The sequence below is a fragment of the Somniosus microcephalus genome, chromosome 1 (assembly GCF_052327205.1).
Source record: "Somniosus microcephalus isolate GS21.2 chromosome 1, FLI_Smic_1.0, whole genome shotgun sequence".
NCBI classification, from domain to species: Eukaryota; Metazoa; Chordata; class Chondrichthyes; order Squaliformes; family Somniosidae; genus Somniosus; species Somniosus microcephalus.
The window spans coordinates 141,957,657-141,980,122 of NC_140987.1; the positions used below are offsets into that span (position 1 = coordinate 141,957,657).

General features: G+C 45.8%; 1 protein-coding gene across 1 annotated transcript in view; it reads left to right on the forward strand.

Moving 5' to 3' along the window:
- Positions 1-22,466, forward strand: part of kifl (kinesin family-like) — a 205,785-nt gene that overhangs the window by 105,497 nt on the left and 77,822 nt on the right. The window contains exons 14-15 of the mRNA XM_085962276.1: positions 10,602-10,699; positions 22,032-22,133. Of these exons, the coding sequence (XP_085818402.1) occupies positions 10,602-10,699; positions 22,032-22,133 (200 nt within the window). The remainder of the gene's footprint in view (positions 1-10,601; positions 10,700-22,031; positions 22,134-22,466) is intronic.

Below are 22,466 nucleotides of genomic sequence, written 5' to 3' on the forward strand. Positions count from 1 at the left end.
GGCCTTTGCGATTTTAACCCTTTTCCCATGTGAAACGCGCCTGTTTTGAAACACGACGGTGAAACCTGGCGGAAGCACAATTGGATTGCTGACTCTCGGCTGCAGGTCAACCATTAAAGAGGAGATTTGATCAGCCATCATTTACAGCTGGCAGGACTTTGTAGTCTCAGGTCTGGGGGAACTTTTAGAAGGCACAACCACAGCTGTGGAAGTTTGGAGCCTGACACCCATCTCCAGTGTGACCTCCTGGGAAACCCCTCTCGCCACCTTCACTGAGCGCTTCCTCAACTGAGGCATATACCAGAAGCATGGGAGCCATTTATTTCCTTCCCTTCTGGACATTAGATGAGGACGAAGACCAGCCGCGGCACCAGCAGAACCAGGAACAACAGCAGCACCAACAGCAGCAGCACCAACAGCAGCTGCACCAACAGCAGCAGCAACAACAGGAGCGCCAAGCTGCTGCTCACCCACCTGAAGCTGCACAGGCCAGAAGGGGCCAGTGCATGGAAGCCCATTGGCGCAGGAGATACCCCCCAAACAGGGTCTAAGACACAGGGTCAGCTACCTCAACATGTCTGAGCAGCAGTGCCAAAGGCGGCTCCGACTTTCGCGAGGGGTAGTGGGTGACATCTGCGCAATGCTGCAACAAGACCTGCAGCCCAGAGGACCAGGTGGACAACCCTTACCAGTGGCCGTCAAAGTCACCACCGCACTCAACTTTTTTGCCTGAGGCTCATTCCAGGGATCAGCAGCAGACATCAGCGGCATCTCCCAGGTGGCCGCACACACTTTCATCACACAGGTAACTGATGCCCTCTTTGCCATCGTGCACAATCACATCCATTTCACCAAGGATCAAGCAAGTGTCACGGTGTGTGTGGTTAGATTAGCTAATCTGGCAGGCTTTCCAAGGGTGCAGGGCGTCGTTGACTACACACATGTGGCACTTAAGACACCCCATCGCAATCCAGGTATTTTTGTCAACCGCAAGGGCTTCCACTCCCTTAACGTTCAGCTGGTGTGTGACCACAAGAAGGAAATTTTGCATGTTTGTGCCAAGTACCCTGGCAGTTGCAATGACTCCTTCATACTGCGCCAGTCTAGTGTGCCTCCGCTATTCAGTCCGCCAGACCAACTTAACGGATGGTTACTTGGAGACAAGGGCTATCCCCTGAAGACGTGGCTAATGACGCCGGAGCCCCAACGAAGCTGAGGAGAGCTATAACTCCAGTCACATGTCCACCAGAGCCATAATCGAGCAAACCATCGGTTTGCTGAAGATGCGCTTCAGATGCCTGGATAGATCAGGTGGAGCCCTGCAGTACTCAGCAGCCAGGGTCTCCAGAATGGTCGTGGTTTGCTGTGCACTTCACAACATGGCACAGCGACGTGGCTTGCAGATACCTGAGGACCAAGTGGCTCGTCACATATCCTCCTCAGATGAGGAGGAGGAGGAGGAGAGCGAAAACTAACATCTTGCAGAGGCCCATCAACCAGCGGTAGCAGTACACGAAAACATTGCTGCCCGGGATGCAAGGAACAACACATCTTGGCCAGATTTGCTTAGCCTAGCCAATCAAGCACCTTTGCCTCACAGCTTCTTACCTGAGCAGCAAAAATGACCAAGGACCAGCAGATTCCTAGCAATTTGACCACCATACTGACAATTGCAAATAATCCTAAGCCCTCAATGTGAAAGTCCCATTCGCGAAATGACACACGCCACAACTACAGCAGTAGCCATCAGGTTTTTTATTTACATTATTCATCTGATTGGCTTTTTCACAGAAAACATCAAATTTCACCCAAGTGACTACCCTTGTGACTATTTGTGCAGTATCTTACGCGTGCTCCTACGTGGTGCTTCCCCTGTGGCTTCAGCAGATGTGAAGGCCCCTTGCTCACTTTCCTGCTGCTCCTGTCTCGACACCTTTGGCGGGCGTCCTCTGGGGTTGCGAACTTGAGGGCTCGGCAACAGTCTGCTGCTCCTGCGGCTGTGCAGGGGTTGAGACGCCGATCTCAGTTGGGTGTGGACTCTGGTGGGGCTCTGACCGAGGGCTGTGCAGTGACATGGAAGTGTGAGCGCTTGGAGAGGAGCCCCCACTTCCTTGATGTCTGCCACCAACTTCCCTCTCATAGGTCAGGTCCCCCTCAGCGCTTGCAAGTGGATTGAGAGCACCTTGCTGCACATCAGGGGGGACCATGGGGACCCGTATCTGCACTGGCAGTCCTACTCAGAAGGACTTCCATGAAGGTCTGGTTTCTCTGTTCAATAGATGACCATCGCTCCTCCAGAGATGTCATTCTATTCTGAACATTCACCATGTTTTCTGCACTCTGGCAATTTATCACCTTCATGGAGGTTGCCATCCTTTCCATGGTGATGCGTTCATGCGCGAATGACTCCACAAAGGCTCTGCTCATGTTCGCTATGGACTCCTCCATTCGCTGCACACTTGCAGCGACCCTGGAGACAAAACCTGCCAGAGACTCCTGCATCTGTTCCTGGAGTTCCAGCACCGCTGATCTTATGAATGGACCCAGAGGCAGAGGGTCGACATGCAGCTGAGCCGAGCTGGCAGAGTCCTGCGCCCTCCGACTAGGACTCTCCACTGCTGTCCCTGTCTCCACAATCTGCTAATGCTCACTTGTGAGCTGTGATACAGCAGGTGACAACTACTCTATGTCCTGAAGGACCCAGCGAGGTGTGAGTGTCTGCGCTGGTGCTGCATGTGCTGAATTCTGCTGACACTGCGCCCTCAGATGTTGCAGCTTCCTCTGAGGAGTCTTGAGGCTCATGCTCTTCCTCCTAGTTAGTGGGGCCGGATGCTTGTGATGGTCCTGTGGGGGAGTAAAGGAAAGAGTCAGAGATGTGATGCCAAGGTTACCTGCACATTGCATATTGCAGAGGATCATAAGTCCATCTGTTAGAGCTTCAGAATCATTATCAGCGACTCATGCAATGTCAATGAGAGAGATGGAAAACTATTCTGTCACCAGCTTGCTGTGATGCACCCCTCTGTCCAGCCCCCACTTGCGCTTCTTGCTCCACTCCTACGATCTCCAGGACTGCCTCCTCCCAGGGGGTGAGGTGGGCTACTGAGAGTGGCCCTCCTCCTGTCCTCGCTCTTACTCTCTTATTGTGAGCTCTCTTTTCCTGCAATGAGGGAGACAAGTGGAGGTTGAGTGAGAATGAAGGAGTGTGTAGATAATCCATAGCATAGATGCTTAGAAGGAGACAAAGATGGAGTGAGGTGGCAAGACCAAGAGCCCTCCCTGCGTGTTGTCAGTTGTTTTCATAGCATCACAGTGATAGGGAGTGTGAGGGCTGCATAGTCGAATAGTTAGGTGAATGTGACCATAGAGAGAGTGGGGATGGGTAAGGGTGCATGGATGTCAGTGTCAAGTGGGATGTGGAGGAAGATATTGCTAAAGCTGAGTGCTGGTGAGGAAAGGCAATGGGGATCAAATTGAGGGTGATGGGAAATTCATACTCACTTTTCCAGTGTGCAGAAGGTCATGAAAACTCTTCCTGCACTGAATTCAGGTTCTGCGGGTTACTGATAATGAGTTGACCTCCTCTGCCACCTGGATCCACACAGCCTTGGTCTGCTGGGGAGGCTTCTTCCTCCCTGCAGGAGGGAAGAGCACCTCTTTATGAGCTCTTGCTCCCTCAACTAAAGCCTGCAAGGCAACGTCATCAAAACTGGGAGCAGACCTAGATCTCTCGCTGGTCATTCTGCCTTCAGGTCCCTGTAGGGGACAGAGGAAAGGGAAACGAGGATAAAAGCAAAAGATATGAAGGAGAAAAACAAAAGTGGCAGGCAGAGAAATCAACGGTTTAAATCAAACATGGCCACAGTAAATAATAATTCTAATAGGTGTAAGAGCGTTAAAAAAACAAGCCTGAAGGCTTTGGCCTAGAAATTCAGTTGGCGCCGCGCCAGGGCTTTAGCGCCGGAAATTTAGCGCCGGTGTTAAGACCCCTGCGCGCGCCAAAAATTCAGTAGCGCCGCGCCCAAACGGCTGCCGGCGCTACAGGAGGGTGTCAGCGCCTTGAAATGGGCGCTGACTGCCGCATTGCGGCGCAATTCCGGCGCTGCGGCACCCGATGCGGTGCGGCAGGCTGGGGAAGTGCAGGCCTCCTCCTTCAGTTAAGGAGGAGCTGCCTGCACCCGCCCGCTGGCCGTTGAAATCTTGAAAAAAATGAGCCCGGCACCTCGGAGAAGTGCCGGGCTCGCAGGCCAGACGCATCTGTTCCACGGGGGGGGGGGGGTGGAGGAGTCCGGGGAGGGAGGTGCGGGCAGGCGGCCGGCGGGAAAGCGGCCGGCTGCCGCGCGACCTTAATGCGCCGGCGCTAACTCGCGTAGGACTCTGCTGAAACATCGTTAGTTGCGGCTGCCACGGGCGAGGCGGCCGCAACTCAATTTCGGCGTTGGGGCCCGTCACCACGGCAACCGGGACGCTGCGCACACCGATGATGTCATCGGTGCCGGCGCAGCGCAACCGGTCTAACGCCGATAGCAGGGCCCCACTGAATTTACAAACCGGCCATAACTCCGGCGCTAGGCCCTCTAGCGCCTCAAATGGGGCACTAACCCTACTGAATTTTCAGCCCTTTGTGTCTTAATGCGAGGAGCATTCGTAATAAGGTGGATGAATTAGCTGCGCAAATAGAGGTAAACGAATATGATTTGATTGGGATTACGGAAACATGGCTCCAGGGTGGCCAAGGCTGGGAACTCAACATCCAGGGGTATTCAATATTCAGGAAAGATAGGCAAAAAGGAAAGGGAGGTGGGATAGCATTGCTGGTAAAAGAAGTGATTAACACAATTGTAAGGAAGGATATTAGCTCTGATGATGTGGAATCTGTATGGGTAGAGCTGAGAAATACCATGTGGCAGAAAACGTTAGTGGGAGTTGTATACAGACCCCCAAACAGTAATGCGGAGGTTGGGGATGGCATTAAACGGGAAATTAGAGAAGTGTGCAACAAGGGCACAGCAGTCATCATGGGTGACATAATCTACATATAGATTGGGCTAACCATATTAGTAACAATACTGTGGAGGAGGAATTCCTAGAGTGTTTAAGGGATGGTTTCCTGGACCAATATGTCGAGGAACCAACCAGAGATCAGGCCATCTTAGACTGCGTATTATGTAACGAGAAAGGATTAATTAGCAGTCTTGTTGTACGAGACCCCTTGGGTCGGAGCGAACATAATATGATTGAATTCTTCATTAAGATGGAGAATGAAGTAGTCGACTCAGAGACTAGGGTCCTAAATTTAAATAAAGGAAACTACGATGGTCTGAGGCGTGAGTTGGGTAGGATTGATTGGGGAATGTCACTCAAAGGGTTGACGGTGGATAGGCAATGGCAAACTTTCAAAGACAGCATGGATGAACTACAGAATTTGTTCATCCCAGATTGGCATAAAAATAAAACAAAAAAGGTGACTAAACCGTGGCTAACAAGGGAAATTAGGGATAGCATAAGATCCAAGGAGAAGACATATAAATTGGCCAGAAAAAGCAGTAAACCTGAGGATTGGGAGCAGTTTAGAATTCAACAAAGGAGGGCAAAGGGATTAATTAAGAGAGGGAAAATAGAATATGAGAGTAAGCTTGCAGCGAACATAAAAACTGACTGTAAAAGCTTTTATAGATATGTGAAGAGAAAAAGATTGGTGAAATCAAGCGTAGGTCCCTTGCGATCAGAATCAGGGGAATTTATAATGGGGAACAAAGAAATGGCTGACCAATTAAATACATATTTTGGTTCTGTCTTCACAAAGGAGGACACAAATAACCTCCCAAAGATGTCAGGGAACATAGGGTCTAATGACAGGGAGGAACTGATAGAAATCAGTATTTGTAGGGAAATGGTGTTAGGGAAATTGATGGGATTGAGGGCTGATAAATCCCCAGGGCCTGATAATCTACATCCTAAGGTACTTAAGGAAGTGGCCCTAGAAATAGTAGATGCATTGCGGGTCATCTTCCAAAATTTGATAGACTCTGGAACAGTACCCATGGATTGGAGGGGAGCTAATGTTACCCCACTATTCAAAAAAGGTGGTAGAGAGAAAACGGGGAATTACAGACCGGTAAGCCTGACATCGGTAGTGGGGAAAATGCTAGAGTCCATTATAAAAGATGTAATAGCAGAGCACTTGGAAAACAGTGACAGGATCGGACAAAGTCAACATGGATTTACAAACGGTAAATCGTGCTTCACTAATCTACTGGAATTTTTTGAGGATGTAACTGGTAAAATCGATAAGGGAGAACCAGTGGATGTGGTGTATTTAGACTTTCAGAAGGCTTTCGATAAGGTCCCGCATAAGAGATTAGCGTGTAAAGTTAAGGCACATGGGATTCGGGGCAAGGTATTGACTTGGATAAAGAACTGGTTGGCAGACAGAAAGCAAAGAGTTGGAATAAATGGGTCTTTTTCCGAGTGGCAGGCAGTGGCTAGTGGGGTACCGCAGGGATCAGTCCTTGGGCCCCAGCTATTCACAATATATATTAATGATCTAGACAAGGGAACTGGATGTAATATCTCCAAATTTGCAGATGACACAAAGCTGGGTGGGCATGTGTGCTGTGAGGAGGATGCCAAGAAACTCCAGGATGATTTGGACAGGTTGGGTGTTTGGGCAAAAGCATGGCAGATGCAATATAACGTGGATAAATGCAAGGTTATCCACTTTGGTGGTAAAAACAGGAAGGCAGATTATTATCTGAATGGCAATAGATTGGGAGAAGGGGAAGTGCAACGAGACCTGGGTGTCCTTGTGCACCAGTCGCTGAAGGTAAGCATGCAGGTGCAGCAGGTGGTTAAGAAGGCAAATGGCATGTTGGCCTTCGTAGCGAGAGGGTTTGAGTACAGGAACAAGGATGTCTTGCTGCAGTTATACAGGGCCTTGGTGAGACCACATATTGAGTATTGTGTGCAGTTTTGGTCGCCTTATCTGAGGAAGGATGTTCTTGCCATGGAAGGAATTCAGCGAAGATTCACCAGGCTGATACCTGGGATGGCAGGAATGACGTATGAGGAGAGATTGGGTCGATTGGGCTTGTACTCACTGGAGTTTAGAAGAATGGGAGGGGATCTCATTGAAACTTATAAAATTCTGACAGGACTGGACAGACTAGATGCAGGAAGGATGGTCCCGATGGTCACGGAGTCCAGAACCATGAGTCACAGTCTAAGGATAAGGGGTAGGCCATTTAGGACAGATATGAGGAGGAATTTCTTCACCCAGGGAGTGGTGAACCTGTGGAATTCTCTACCACAGAAGGCAGTAGAGGCCAATACATTAAATTTATTCAAGAAGGAGTTGGATATATTTCTTAAGGCTAAAGGGGTCAAGGGGTATGGGGAGAAAGCAGGGACCGGGTACTGAATTTGGACGATCAGCCATGATCGCATTGAATGGCGGAGCAGGCTCGAGGGGCTGAATGGCCTACTCCTGCTCCTATCTTCTATGTTTCTATGAAAGGCCAAAAGGTTGGCAGTCTGCAGAAGAAGCAAGGCTTGTTGCAGACCTTAAATGCAGCAGCAATGATGACATCATCGGAGGCGACTTTCAGACTGGAAAAACTCATTTGCCATGGGTTCCCACACGTTGGAACTCAATTAGCCAATTAAGTTAAAATTGCATCAATCTCCCACATCGATTTAGGTTCGGGTGGATAACGCGAAATGCAGATTACACGACCGCAGCCCAAACCTGAATTAAAATCCAGCCCCATATGTTGAGCACTGAACTTACAAAAATTCTGGGTGATGGGCTACAATGTCCACCACCAACAGTGGCTCGGTAATACCACATTGACCAAGCTGGTTGAGTCCTGAAGGATATAGCCAGACTGAGCCAATGTCAGATGGTGGGGGAACTAACATGAGGAAGTAACTTGATTGACCTCATCCTCACTAACCTACCTGATGCAGATAGGTCTGTCCATGATATTATTGGTAGGAGTGACCACCGTATGGTCTGGTCTCCATGGTGAGGTAATCAGCAGCAGCAAAATTGTATACCACCACAATTTGCAAATTCATGTCCCTGCACATCCCTCACCCACCCTCCCTCCCACCCTGATCAACATCAAGTTGCGAGACCAACCCTGTAACAATGGGAACCTCCTGGCTCCTGCTCAGTGCTTTTTCACAGTGGGTTCATCCCTCCCAATTTGATGCAGACATTGTTTCAAATAACACCGGCTAATAATGGATACATAACCCGATGTTTGAAAATTAAAACAAAACCCAAACTTAAGTTTCTGGAATGGTAATTGTGCAGAACAAACTTAGAATCATAGAATCATAGAAAGTTACAGCACGGAAGGAGGCCATTTCGGCCCATCATGTCCACGCCGGCCAACAAAGAGCTATCCAGTCTAATCCCACTTCCCAGCTCTTGGTCCATAGCCCTGCATCCCAAGTGCACATCCAAGTACTTTTTAAATGTGGTTAGGGTTCCTGCCTCTACCACACTTCCAGGCAGTGAGTTCCAGACCCCCACAACCCTCTGGGTGAAGACATTTCCCCTCAAATCCCCTCTAAACCTTCCACAAATAACTTTAAATCTGTGCCCCCTGGTTTTTGACCCCTCTGCTAAGGGAAATAGGTCCTTTCTATCCACTTTATCTATGCCCTTCATAATTTTATACACCTCAATAACGTCTCCCCTCAGCCTCCTCTGTTCCAAGGAAAACAGACCCAGCCTATCCAGTCTTTCCTCATAGCTAAGATTCTCTATTCCAGGCAACATCCTTGTAAATCTCCTCTGTACCCTTTCTAGTGCAGTATCTTCCTGTAATGTGGTGACCAGAACTGCACGCAGTACTCTAGCTGAGGCCTAACTAGTGTTTTATACAGTTGAAGCATAACCCCCCTGCTCTTGTACTCTACGCCACGGCTAATAAAGCCAAGTATTCCGTATGCCTTCTTAACCACCTTATCTACCTGGCCTGCTACCTTCAGATATCTGTGGACATGCACTCCAAGGTCCCTTTGTTCCTCTACACTACTCAGTGTCCTACCATTTAATGTGTATGCCCTTTCCTTGTGAGACCTCCCCAAATGCATTACCTCACACTTCTCTGGATTGAATTCCATTTGCCACTGTTCTGCCCCACCTGACCAATTTATTGATATCCTCCTGCAGTCTGCAGCTTCCTTCTTCAGTATCAACCACACAGCTGATTTTAGTACCATCTGCAAACTTCTTAATCAATTCAAGTCTAGATCATTGATATATACCACAAAAAGCAAGGGACCCAGTACTGAGCCCTGCGGAACCCCACTGGAAACAGCCTTCCAGTCACAAAAACACCCATCAACCATTACCCTCTGCTTCCTGTCTCCGAGCCAATTTTGAATCCAACTTGACACTTTGCCCTGGATCCCATGGGCTTTTAACTTCGTGACCAGTCTGCCATGTGGAACCTTATCAAAAGCCTTGCTAAAGTCCATATAAACTGCATTAAATGCACTACCCACATCTACCCTCCTTGTTACCTCCTCAAAAAATTAAATCAAGTTTGTGAGACACGACCTTCCCTTAACAAATCCGTGCTGACTATCCTTGATTATTCTGTGTCTTTGTAAATGAAGATTTATCCTGCGCTTCAAAATTCTTTCCAATAATTTACCCACCACCGAGGTTAGGCTGACTGGCCTGTAATTGTTCAGTCTATCCTTTTCTCCCCTTTTAAACAAGGGTACCACATTAGCAGTCCTCCGACACCACACCTGAAGCCAAAGAGGATTGAAAAATGATGGTCAGGGCCTCTGCTATTTCCTCTTTTGCTGTGCTTAATAGCCTGGGATACATTTCATCTGGGTCTGGGAATTTATCCACTTTTAAAGCTGCTAAACCCCTTAATACTTCCTCTCTCACTATGTTTTTTTCATCTAATATTTCACACTCCTTCCCCCGATAGCAATATCAGCTTCGCCCCTTTCCTTTGTGAAAACAGACGCAAAGTATTCATTAAGAACCCTACCGACGTCTCCTGCCTCCACATACAGATTACCCTCATGAACTCTAATAGGCCCTACCCTTTCTTTAGTTATCCTCTTACTCTTAATATATTTATAATAAAATATCTTTGGGTTTTCCTTGATGTTACTTGCCAAGACTTTTTCATGCTCTCTCTTTGCTTTCCTAATATCCTTTTTAATTGCACTCCTGCACTTTCTGTACTCCTCTAAAGATTCTGGGGCATTTAGCCCTTGGTATCTGTCATACGCCTCCCTTGTGTTAAATATAATATGCAACATGTATTGACTTTTCGTTACTTTTGCTCTGTGCCCAACATCCGTTTTTCTGTGGAAATTTTCATCAGGCTGTCAATGCAGAGCAAAAGCATTTTCATTTAGCTTGAATCAATTTAAAATGATGAATTTTGCTCCCAGCTAGCTTTTAGATGATTAATGTAGAAAAGTTAGCTCCTTTTTTTTTTGACTGAGCTTAATTGAAGTGCTTTAGCGTTATTAATTACATTAATTAAATGACAATCATAAAATTGCAGCAATCTCATTAATGATAATAAAAAAAAATTCTGTGTGTATGGAAGGTTCTGGAAAAACACAAGAGGCAAAATTGAGGCTTAATCTGGGACAGGAGGAAATTAAACAACCACTTGCTGCTGATAGCAACATAAATGATGGACAGGTGAGAGAAAATAACAATATATTTACCTTAAGAGACTGGCATTTTATTAGAAGGGTGAATTTTTTTGTCAATTCTTATGAAGGATGTTAGGTCGGAAAATGGAATCCTTCTTTTCTTACACTCAGTGTCAACAACCTCACATGTATATAATATATATACACAATGTAAGTTCTGCCCCATCATTTTATTTTAACTACAACTATGGACGCTTTCCTCGTACTTCAGAAGATTACCTCCAGCTACACAGTCTGACATTTTCATTGACCCACCAGCTATTTTTATAACCAGTCCAAGGGTGATGCCAATTTGTGCATGTTTCTCCTAATACTGTCTCTACCCTCATATCTTTGTTTCTCAAGTTCACGAGTGCTGATTTATTGCCTGCAATGCTCTGAAAGGATAATTTTTTCAATTTCACTGACAAGGTATTCACATTTCTCAAGATTAATGTTCATTCAAAGCTGAAAGCATTTTGCATGAACACTAAAGTTGGAAGATAAATTGGGTGCAAAGGCCACAGATCCATTTCAAAGCAAGGCCCCCTCCTCCAAGGAGTCTTACTCCTCATTCATTCTGGTATCAGGTTGGGGCATGACACTGGATTCAGGCTGCATTTACACTAAAACTGCAGCATTGTTGTAATGCAAAGTCACTTTACATAGATGCTGCGGGTTGTAATGTAAGTGCATTTAAGAGGAGAGTTGCTCCCTCAATGTCAGAAAAGCACAAGTGAATATTATAAAATAAAGAAAATATTAGGGCCCCTTAAAAATAATTTAAGATCAGTGAGGATCTCTGCAGTAATACTGAACTACTAATACTGAACACCCAAACTAATGTTTCTGTTTGTGCTCATAACAGAAAAATTAAATGTTGCATAGAAAAAAAAAGTACAGTCTGAACATTATACGTAGCAAGAACTCGATGCCTTGAAGAAAGAACATAATGTAAGAATAGGAACTGGGAGTGCAGTAGAATAGAAATCACAAATGAATGTTTTGATAATCAAAATTGAAATTTGCTTTCCTTCACTTCGCTGCTATTCTAATACGGACGAACCACAGCAAGCAAAAGAACTGTAGAAGAAACATTTTCTACAGTAACATCTTCTAATACATTTTTTTAAAATGACTCTATATTAGAATCATAGAATGGTGCAGCAGAGAAACAGGCCATCTGGCCCATTGGCCCATCAACCCCCAACCCCCAAAATGAGCTGCCGGGTCTAATTCCACTCTCCTGCTCACTTCCCATTACTCCATATGTGCAATGATGCGATTAGTGATGCGACGATGTAATTGCATTGTCAACTGCCTCTGTCCTGAAGAAACCTATACTTTAAGAGGAGAATTTAGGGAACTCCTGAGAAAGCTGAAACCTGGGCTGGAATGTTCATTACCTGGGCGGGTCGAGTGTGGGTGGTTGGTGTGGCAGCTCGGAACTCCTTCCTTCATTTCATCCTGCTACTTAGACCGACTTTCCATTAATGGCACCTATTCAGGCAGGCTTGCGCGTTTCCCGGCCCTATTAAATGGTGCGGGTCTGATGATATCATTGATGACTCATTTCCAGCGGGGATATTTCAAGCAGCCTCGGCCACATTGCATTTAAAGATTTATCTAGGAGTGTGCAGGCAGTACATAGCACCATCTGGTTAGTGCTCAGCCTTGCACAGATGACTTCACAGAGACAGAAGGCTGCACCCAGGTTTTCAGATGACTCTCTACCAATGTTCCCTCTAATTTGTTTTGTATTGAGCGGGCCATGAACTCCTTTGAGCGTGACCTTTTTGTCCGTGAGCAACTTTTACAACAATGACTTTTACAACAACAAATTTTACAACAACGACAGCAACAGCAATACTTAGAAGCATATATACTATTCTGCCCTTGCAGCGTGTTCCTATGCAGAGCTAGATGGGTAGCTAACAACTTGATATCTTCCCATAAAAACCACAAGGTTTGACTTTTCTTGTAAACTTTACTGAAAGATTCTTATTGTGAAACTGAAATACAATACAGAAGTGGAAGCATACATTAGTACACAAGCACATAACTGATATGCATACACAAATTTAGGTAAGCATGAGCAACACAATACATTTGGCATGTAACTTACCAAAACACGTGAAAACACAGCTTACTGTGAATATACATTTAGCAAACTGAAAAGCATTCTCTTACATTCACTTTAAATTAGCCCTGTACATAGTGCATCAAAATACAGCAACAAGCTGACAAGTTAGATACAGAGAGCGAGCAATTCGCGGCTAGCTGTGTAGGTTTGCTCACAGAGAAAGGTTACAAACTAAACATTTTCTGCAAAATATAGTGTACACTAATCATCTATAACATTCGCAAGTACTTACAGCCAAATAGTGTCCAAGGCCGAAACGTAACAGGAAAATAACTTGCAACACCATGTGTCCAGCTACATGTCTTGTGATCTACAGCAATTTACTTTACTTTACTGCACTTGCTAGGTACCAAATATCCACTAGGTGGCAGCACACAATGGGAATCGACCCAAATTAATTAAACCCCTGAATTAACTTGAAAACTAACATAAATTCCTAAAGGAAGGCGGCACATATACAATAATGCCATATTGCCATCCCACCATCTCAAATCATGAGACAATCAGACAAGGGTCTATACAAGTTTAACATAACTTCTCTGTTTTTGAATCCTATTCCTCTAGAAATGAACCCCAGTGCTTTATTTGCACTTTTATGACTTTTTTCAACCTGCATTGCTACTTTTAATGATTTGTGAATCTATACCCCATGATCCCTTTGCACCTCTACCCCAGTTAGATTCTTATTTTCCAAGGAGTGGGTCGCCTTCTTATTCCTCCAAACAAAATGCACCTCACACTTATCTATATTGAAATTCATTTGTCATTTACATGCCCATTCTGCAAGTTTGTTTACAGTAGAATTAATTAAAAGCTTTTAGTTCATCATGTACAAACTCTATTTAAAAAAAATTACTTATCAGAAATGACTGGGATATAAAAGAACTGCATAATAATGCATTAACACTTCAGAAATGTCACTCAGTTACACGGTTATGCATCGACAAACAAGGTGAGCCGAAAGAGGCATATTTTTTCATGCAATTAGAATTAATTTTAAAGTATTCAACATATTAGCCCATCCCTCATGTCACTATAGCAATGGCTACACAAGCAGCAGGAGCAGAGGCTTTCCTATGGCGCTGACGTGCTGTACGTCCAAATAAGTGATTAAAATATTAATCACAATGCAACCAACCAATAAATATAAAGTGCTGTAGTTCTTTAGTTCACGGTATTAAAAACAATTAACAATGAAAAATGAGCAGAATTCTTTCCCTTTTAGGGGAAACACTTCCTGACAATGCTTTCCTATTTGTGCTCTTGTGATAATGAAGGTGTTCATATCAGACACCAGCTCCACTAACCTGTTTGCAATGAATTGAATGCCCTGAGTGTCCCAGCTCAGTGTACTCCTGAGCGATAACTGCCTGCAGGTTTTAGAAGAGACGATTAAATGAGGCCCTGTTGGTGGATATTAAAGATTTTTTCCCCACTATTGTAAGACGTGCAGGGAATCTCTCTCCCCCAGTTTGTCTCTCCCGTCTCTCTCCCTCTCCCCGTCTCTCTCCCTCTCCCCGTCCCTCTCTCTCTCCTCAGTCCCATCCCTCTCCCCCGTCCCTCTCTCTCTCTCCTCAGTCCTTCTCCCTCTCCTCGTCCCTCTCTCTCTCCTCAGTCCCACCCCTCTCCCCATCCCTCTCTCTCTCTCTCCTCAGTCCTTCTCCCTCTTCCCCGTCCCTCTCTCTCTCTCTCTGCTCAGTCACTCTCCCTCTCCCCCGTCCCTCTCTCTCTCTCCTCAGTCCCATCCCTCTCCCCATCCCTCTCTCTTTCCTCAGTCCCTCTCCCTCTCCCCCGTCCCTCTCTCTCTCTCTGCTCAGTCCCTCTCCCTCTCCCCCGTCCCTCTCTCTCTCCTCAGTCCCACCCCTCTCCCCCGTCCCTCTCTCTCTCCTCAGCCCCTCTCCCTCTCCCCGTCCCTCTCTCTCTCTCTCTCCTCAGTCCCTCTCCCTCGTCCCCGTCCCTCTCTCTCCTCAGTCCCTCTCTCTCGCCCCCCAGTCTTTCTCTCTCCTCCCAGTCTCTCTCTCTCTCCTCCCAGTCTCTCTCTCTCTTCCCCCAGTCTCTCTCTCCCAGCAGGCTCTCTCTCTCCCCCCGTGTCTCTCTCTCTCCCCCAGTGTCTCTCTCCCCCAGTCTCTCTCTTTCTCTGTCCAGTTTCTCTCTCTCTACAGTCTCTCTCGCTCTCTCCACTCTCTCTCTCTCCAGTCTCTCTCCAGTTTCTCTCTCTCCCCAGCATCTCTCTCTCTCTCTCCAGTCTCACTCTCTCCAGTTTCTCTCTCTCCAGTTTCTCTCTCTCCTTCTCCAGTCTCTCTCTCTCTCTCCCCTAGAGTCTTTCTCTGTCTCCAGTCTCTCTCTCTTCCCAGTCTCTCTCTCTCCAGTATTTCTCTCCAATCTCTCTCTCTCTCCCACAGTCTCTCTCTCTCTCCAGTCTCTCTCTCTCTCTCACCCCATCTCTCTCTCTCTCCCCCCCAGAGTCTCTCTCTCTCCCCAGTCTCTCTCTCTCTCCAGTCTCTCTCTCCAGTCTCTCTCTCCAGTCTCTCTCTCTCACTCCCAGTAGAGTCTCTCTCTCTCCCCCAGTATCTGTTCCCTGTCTCTCTCTCTCCCTCAGAGTCTCTCTCTCCCCAGACTCTCTCTCTCTCCAGTCTCTCTCTCTCTCCAGTCTCTCTCTCTCCAGTCTCTCTCTCCCCAGTCTGTCTCTCTCTTCAGTCTCTCTCTCCAGTCTGTCTCTCTCTCCAGTCGCTCTCTCTCACCCCAGTCTCTCTCTCCTTCTCTCGAATCTCACTCAATTCAATTCAATTCAATTCAATTCAAATCGCTTTATTGGCATGACAAGGTACATCTTATGTTGCCAAAGCATCGAAAAACATTCATGGTTGTACACAAAAATACAGATCTATCCATACAGTGTATAAACAGATATATCCCTGAGTGTATAAATATACATTCATATAATTTGTATATACTCTTTTCTTATATTTAGTGGTTGTCCCTCTGTTTATGGCAAGCTGTAACATAGTGTGCCGCTAAGGTTACACAATTTCTCTCTTCCCCTAGTAGGTATGGGAGTTTTTGGTCGTCATTCAAATTTCTGAATTCCGGGCATATTTTTGTGAATTTTGGGTAGAAATTCTCCCTTATGCCCTGATATTTTTTACAAGCTGTGAGGAAGTGCATCTCTGTCTCCACCACTCCCTGACTGCAGTGAGAGCATATCCTGTCCTCTCTTGGTAGCCGGGTCTGCCTGTGTCTACCTTTTTCGATCGCCAGGCTATGTTCACTAAGTCTGTACATTGTCAAGGTTTTTCTCAGTTTGCTATCCTTTACCATGGCCAGGTAATCAGCCATGTTGTATTGTCTGTTTAGGGCCAAGTAGCAATTGAGTTTGCTTTGGGTTTTTGTTGTTTCTGTCCAATATGACAGATATTTTTCCTTTTGCTTAGCGACGATTGTGTTGGGTCGAATTCTTTGTGTTACGCTGTCACTGTCCTGGGGCTGGTTATTGTTAGTAGTGTTAATAGTTACTTCACTGAGTCCCAGGACTAGTTGACTGAGGGTATTCTTCTTTATGGTCCTCTCTTGGCATTTCAGGGCTTCGTAATGATAGCATTGGGGGTTGCTCATTTCTAGGTGTTTCCAAAATTTGGTGGCTCTTTATTGGATAGTGATTATTAATGGATATTGGCCTAGTTCTGCCCTGCATGCATTGTTTACGGTTTTCCTTTGAGTCCGGAGGATACTTTTACAGAATTCTGCATGTAGGATCTCAATTGGGTGTTTGTCCCATTTTGCAAATTCTTGTTGTGTTAGCGGTCCCCACACCTCACTGCCATAGAGTGCAATTGGTTCAATTACTGATTTAAAAATTTTGAGCCAAATGCTAATTGGGATTTCTATTTGGATTGATTTTTTAATGGCATAGAAGGCCCTTCTTGCTTTCTCTTTCAGTTTATTCACAGCCAGATGAAAATTTCCCGTAGAACTGATTTTTAAGCCCAAGTATGTGTAGTTAGTGGTTTGTTCAATTTTGGTTGTTACTAGTATGAAATTTATTTTTGGTCCCTGATGTCTGGATCTTTGCTGGAACACAAGGACTTTGATTTTTTGGGGATTTATTGTCAGGGCCCAGGTCTGGCAGAATGACTCCAGCAGATCCAGGTTCTGCTGTAGACCCTCCTTAGTTGCTGACAGCAGAACCAGGTCATCTGCATAGAGGAGGAATTTAACCTTGGATTCATATAGCGTGAGGCCAGGTGCTGTAGATTGTTCAAGTAGTTTTGCCAATTCATTTATGTAAATATTAAAGAGTGTCGGTGAGATGGGCGAGCCCTGCGTCACCCCCCGCCCCTGTGGGAAGTATTTTGTTTGTTTGTCTCCAATTTTAACTGCACATTTGTTGTTTGTATACATTGATTTAATTACATCATATGTTTTTCCCCCTACCCCGCTTTCGATAAGTTTCAGGAATAAACCATCATGCCAGATGGAATCGAAAGCCTTCTGGAAATCTATAAAGCATGCGTAGATTTTGCTTTTGTTTTGATGAATGTGTTTGTCAATTAGGGTCTGTAGGGTGAAGATATGATCTGATGTTCTATAGTTTGGCAGGAATCCAATTTGGCTTTTACTCAAGACATTGTGCTCCTCAAGGAAGTTTATAAGTCTTTTGTTTATGATACTACAGAATACCTTCCCCAGGTTACTGTTTACATAGATGCCTCGATAGTTATTTGGGTCGACTTTGTCCCCACTTTTGTATATGGGTGTTATGAGTCCTTTGTTCCAGATATCAGGGAAGTAACCAACACTCAGAACCAAGTTGAAGAGTTTTAGGATAGCCAGTTTCATTTTATCGTCTGTGTGTTTAATCATCTTGCTTAGTATGCCGTCTGCACCGCAAGCTTTTCCTGGTCGCAGGTCCTTGAGTTTTTCAACTAGTTCTTTTTCTGTTATTATGGAGTCTAGCGGGCTTTGGTTATCTTTTATGGCCATTTCGACCTTTTCCAGTTTTTTGCATATTTGGTGTTGCTCTGGTCTTAGTGTGTTTATCTGGTATAATTTTTCAAAGTGGTTTTCCCATGTGTCTCCATTTTGAATGGCCAATTCGTCATGTTGTTTTTTGTGTAATGTATTCCAGTTGTCCCAGAAACAATTGGAATCAATGGATTCCTCAATGGAGCTGAGTGTATTCTTAATATACTGCTCTTTTTTGGTTCTGAGTGTGTTTCTGTATTGTGTTAGTGTCTGACAATAAGTAAGGCGTAATTCCTCGTTTTCTGGCTGTCTGTGTTTTTGGTTTGATATTTTTCTAAGTTTTTTCCTCATGTTATGGCAATCTGGGTCAAACCATTTTTCATAGTTTTTTGTTTTTGGTTTGTTCTTGCGAGCTTTCAAGTTTGACCTTGTTGCCAAATTATCAAAAATATTGTTTAGGTTATTCACTGCCCGGTTTACGCCTTCTTTATTGTGAGTGTATATGTTATCCAGAAAGGTGTCCAATAGAGCTTGAGTTGATTCATTGCTAATTGCTTTCTGGTATTTTTCCGTGCTGTTTTTGGCCCATCTGTACGATTTTTTGGTGTTGTACAGCTTATTGGGTTGTGTTTCTGTGTTGGTTGTTTCTGTCTTTTTAAGATACATAGTAATTTGACTGTGGTCTGACAGTGTTGTTTGTGGTTTGACTGTGAATGCTCTGAAAGAGAATGGGTCCAAATCCGTAATCATATAGTCTACGGTGCTACAGCCAAGAGGTGAGCAATAGGTCGATCTTCCTAGGAGGTCTCCCATGAACCTACCATTGACAATGTACTCTCTCCAGTTTTTCTCTCTTTCCTTCTCCAGTCTCTCTCTCTCCCCAGTCTCTCTCTCCAGTCTCTCTCTCTCTCCCCATCTCTCTCTCTCTTCCCCAGTCTCTCTCTCTCCCCAGTCTCTCTCTCTCTCCCCAGTCTCTCTCTCTCTCCAGTCTCCCTCTCTCCAGTCTCTCTCTCTCCAGTCTCTCTCTCTCTCTCTCTCCCAGTAGAGTCTCTCTCTCTCCCCGTATCTCTCCCCGTCACTCTCTCCCTCTCTCCTCAGTCTCTCTCTCTCTCTCCCCCTCTCTCTCCAGTCTCTCTCTCTCTCCAGTCTCTCTTTCTTCAGTCTCTCTCTCTTCCCCTAGAGTCTCTCTCTTTCTCTCTCCAGTCTCTCTCTCTCCCCCAGTCTCTCTCTCTCCCCCCAGGCTCTCACCAGTTTCTCTCCCCTTTCGATCCTTTCTTCTCCCCCCAGCCACCAATGGATCCAGTTCTCCCACGTAGCTGAAGAAAATGTGGCCACGCTGCAAGGCCGCAACTGTTGGATAATGCACATGCGCGGCTCTGGGATACCGTGTGCATGCGCAGAAGGCCGCAAAAATGGTTGTGTGGATAATCACAGCGTTCACATTCAGTGGCTCAGGGTCAGGCCTGTAGCGGGTTCCAGCGCGCAGGCACCAAGATAGGTCTAGTGTGCTGGTGCCGAAGCCCACTCCTGCCGGCCTAAAGAACGAGCCTGTGGGACGTGATTGAGAAGAGCGCCTGCGTGCTGGAGCCCACTACAGCGGAATGCACGGCCTACAACACCTGGTGCGCGGCAGCCTCGAGGTAACTGTGTGGACGCGCACCCGCAGCTTCGGGGGAACATTGCCCCCTACATATTCTCGTGGAGGGAGTGAGAGCACGCAGGGAGGTCCTCTTCCCCATTGATGGGCGGAAGAGACCTCCCCAGGAGACTAAAAGAGCCTGGCTCCAAATAGCAGAGGAGGTCAACAGCAGGGATGTGGTGAGGAGGACCTGGGTGCAGTGCCGGAAGCACTTCAGTGATCTCATGAGATCAGGAAAGGTGAGTGCAAAGCCACACTCAATTTCAGCCTGCTGTACCTCTCATCACATCCCTAACACTCTGCCTTCCCAAGCCTACTCCTGCACATCATTCCTCACACCAACATACCTTGCACATCCACCCACCCCTCTCTCTATCTACACACTCACATCCCCATCTTACTAGCCACCGCTCACTAAACCTTAATGTTAATGCAATCATACCAACTAACAACACGCAAGGAGGCCACTTTGCATTGGTACTTTAACATTGGCAGCACACTCTCTCATAGTCACCATCAAAGATGTAACCCAAACTTCCCTTACACTCATTCCATCACTCTCACTCAAACTTCTCTTCATTCCCTACTTGCAGGAGAAAAGAGCCCACAATAACAGGGACAGGGAGTGAACTATAGGTGGCCCTCCATCTTTCACCACTTTGACTGGCCACATGCCCAGTTTTGAGCTGCTAGATCTGTTCTGAATCGAGCCCATTTAGCACGGTGGTAGTGCCATACAACACAATGGAGGGTGTCCTCAGTGTGAAGACAGGGCTTTGTCTGCACCAGGACTGTGCGGTGGCCACTGCTACCAATGCTGTCATGGACAGATGCATCTGTGACAAGTAGATTGGTGAGGACAAGGGCAAGTAGGTTTTTCCCCTCGTGTTGGTTCTCTCACCACCTTTTGCAGTCCCAGTCTGGCAGCTATGCCTTTCAGAACTCGCTTAGCTCGCTCAGTAGTGGTGCTACCGAGCCACTCTTGGTGATGGGCATTGAAGTCCCGGAGCCAGAGAGCATTCTGTGCCCTTGCTACCCTCAGTGCTTCTTCCAAGTGGTGTTCAACATGGAGGAGTACTGATTCATCAGCTGAAGAAGGGTGGTAGGTGGTAATCAGCAGGAGGTTTCCTTGCCCATGCTTGACCTGACACCATGAGACTTCCTGGGGTCCAGAGTCAATGTTGTTTACTCTCAGGGCTACTCTCTCCCAACTGTATACCACAGTGCCGCCACCTCTGGTGAGTCTATCCTCCCAGTGGGACAGGATATATCCAGGGATGGTGATGGAGGAGAGTGTGAGTATGACTATGTCAGGCTGTTGCTTGACTAGTCTGTGGGACAGCGCTCCCAATTTTGGCACAAGTCCCCAGCTGTTAGTGAGGAGGACTTAGCAGCAGGAACTTAACTGCTTCTGGGATGTGGCCTCTTCTGGAGCATTCCCCACAGACAGGGAGCCAAGCCTGTCAATCAGGCTGGCTTTCGGGTGGGGTTCCTGTCGAAACGTTCTTCAGCATTCGGGGAAACCCGAACTTTCCTGACCAGAATTCCTCCCCCACTTGGAAATCATGTCCCAATAAAATTCGGGGCCTAGGTTTCTGTCCTATTCATCTACATTTGAAATTCCGATTGGAGTGGAATGAGGAGTGGGGCAAGGGAGAGCTGTAGTTACCATCTGCTTTCCCTACATCCAGCAGTAGTTTGGGGCATTCTTGTGCTACCCCAGCAATAGAGTGCTGTTTGTCACTCTTAGCCTCAGTGGAATCCATGGCTGCTGACAGCAGGTGTGAGTTCCCTAACAAGCAGTCTGAAGACTTAAAGATGTTACAGTAATCAATTCCAGAGGGGATCGAATACCTCCGAATGCAGGAATGGAGGCCCTAGTTTCTCTGTGGGGAATTATAATTTATCTTTCCCACCTCTCCAGCTTGTTAAGGGTTTCTTTTCCCCTCCCCACCCCCACCGTCAGAGTGCAGGTTTCTGCTTCAATTTTCTGCCAGCAGCTCAGGGCAGGAACCTTTTTTGTGCTTTTACAGGTGTGAGCTGCTTACACTGAATATTAAAATGACCCCAACCCCTAGATTTCAGATGGGGTCAACAAAACGGGATCTCAGCAATTTTGAGCCCAAAATCATACAACAGCAGCCGAAGCAATTATTAACACAAATCTTCTCAAGTGAATCCATAGTCGCATGAACTAAATGAACTAACATATTTCTGATAAAAATACAAGCCAAGGCATTGACGTGAAGTTCAGATTCTTGATGTATTATCTTACTTCAATTTGAGAAATGCTTCTGCTTTTGTTATTTACATTAATGAAACAAAAGGATTCTGAAATGCAGTGTATTACTAGCACATCAATGCTAAAGATGTTTTTCAGAAATTCCTCTCTGCTATTATAGCAAAGGTCTTAAACAATTTTAAATAAATGGGTTAACAGCCCTGCTAAAATAGTAGAGAGAGGAATTTCAGATGAGAACATTAAGTATTCATACATTGACATTCTGTGTTGTAATTTCAGAGCCAGTGTTTATTTGTAATTACATTGTGCAACGCAATTTCTGTGTGATGTTAATTATTTTTTACTGGACTTAGAGCCTCAAGGATGAATTGGCTAAAAGGACATCCGAGACTCTGAGCTTAGCACCGCCTGAACAGAAGAGTGCTGCTAATAAACTCCAGACACTGCAGGCTGAGGTTGGTGAACACACTCTCACTTGAGCATGATGACAGTAACTGTACTTTAATACCACGCAGCAAACATATTTCTCAGTGCACATCTTTCAATTATGTTTTGTGAAAATACAAATAATGCAATAGAAAATAAGAGCTTTGTAAAATGTTGACAAAATTATATATCCTTCAGTCAATGTTTGAAGTAGGGCAGGATGTGAATAATCTTTTAATTTGACTGCTATCCACTGGGGTAGAATACAGGGCCTCCTTGCAGTTGCACAATATGTTCTACTAAATGATTCTCACATCCAAATCCACAACATTAGGTGCTTTAATACTTTGAAGAAATGGGGG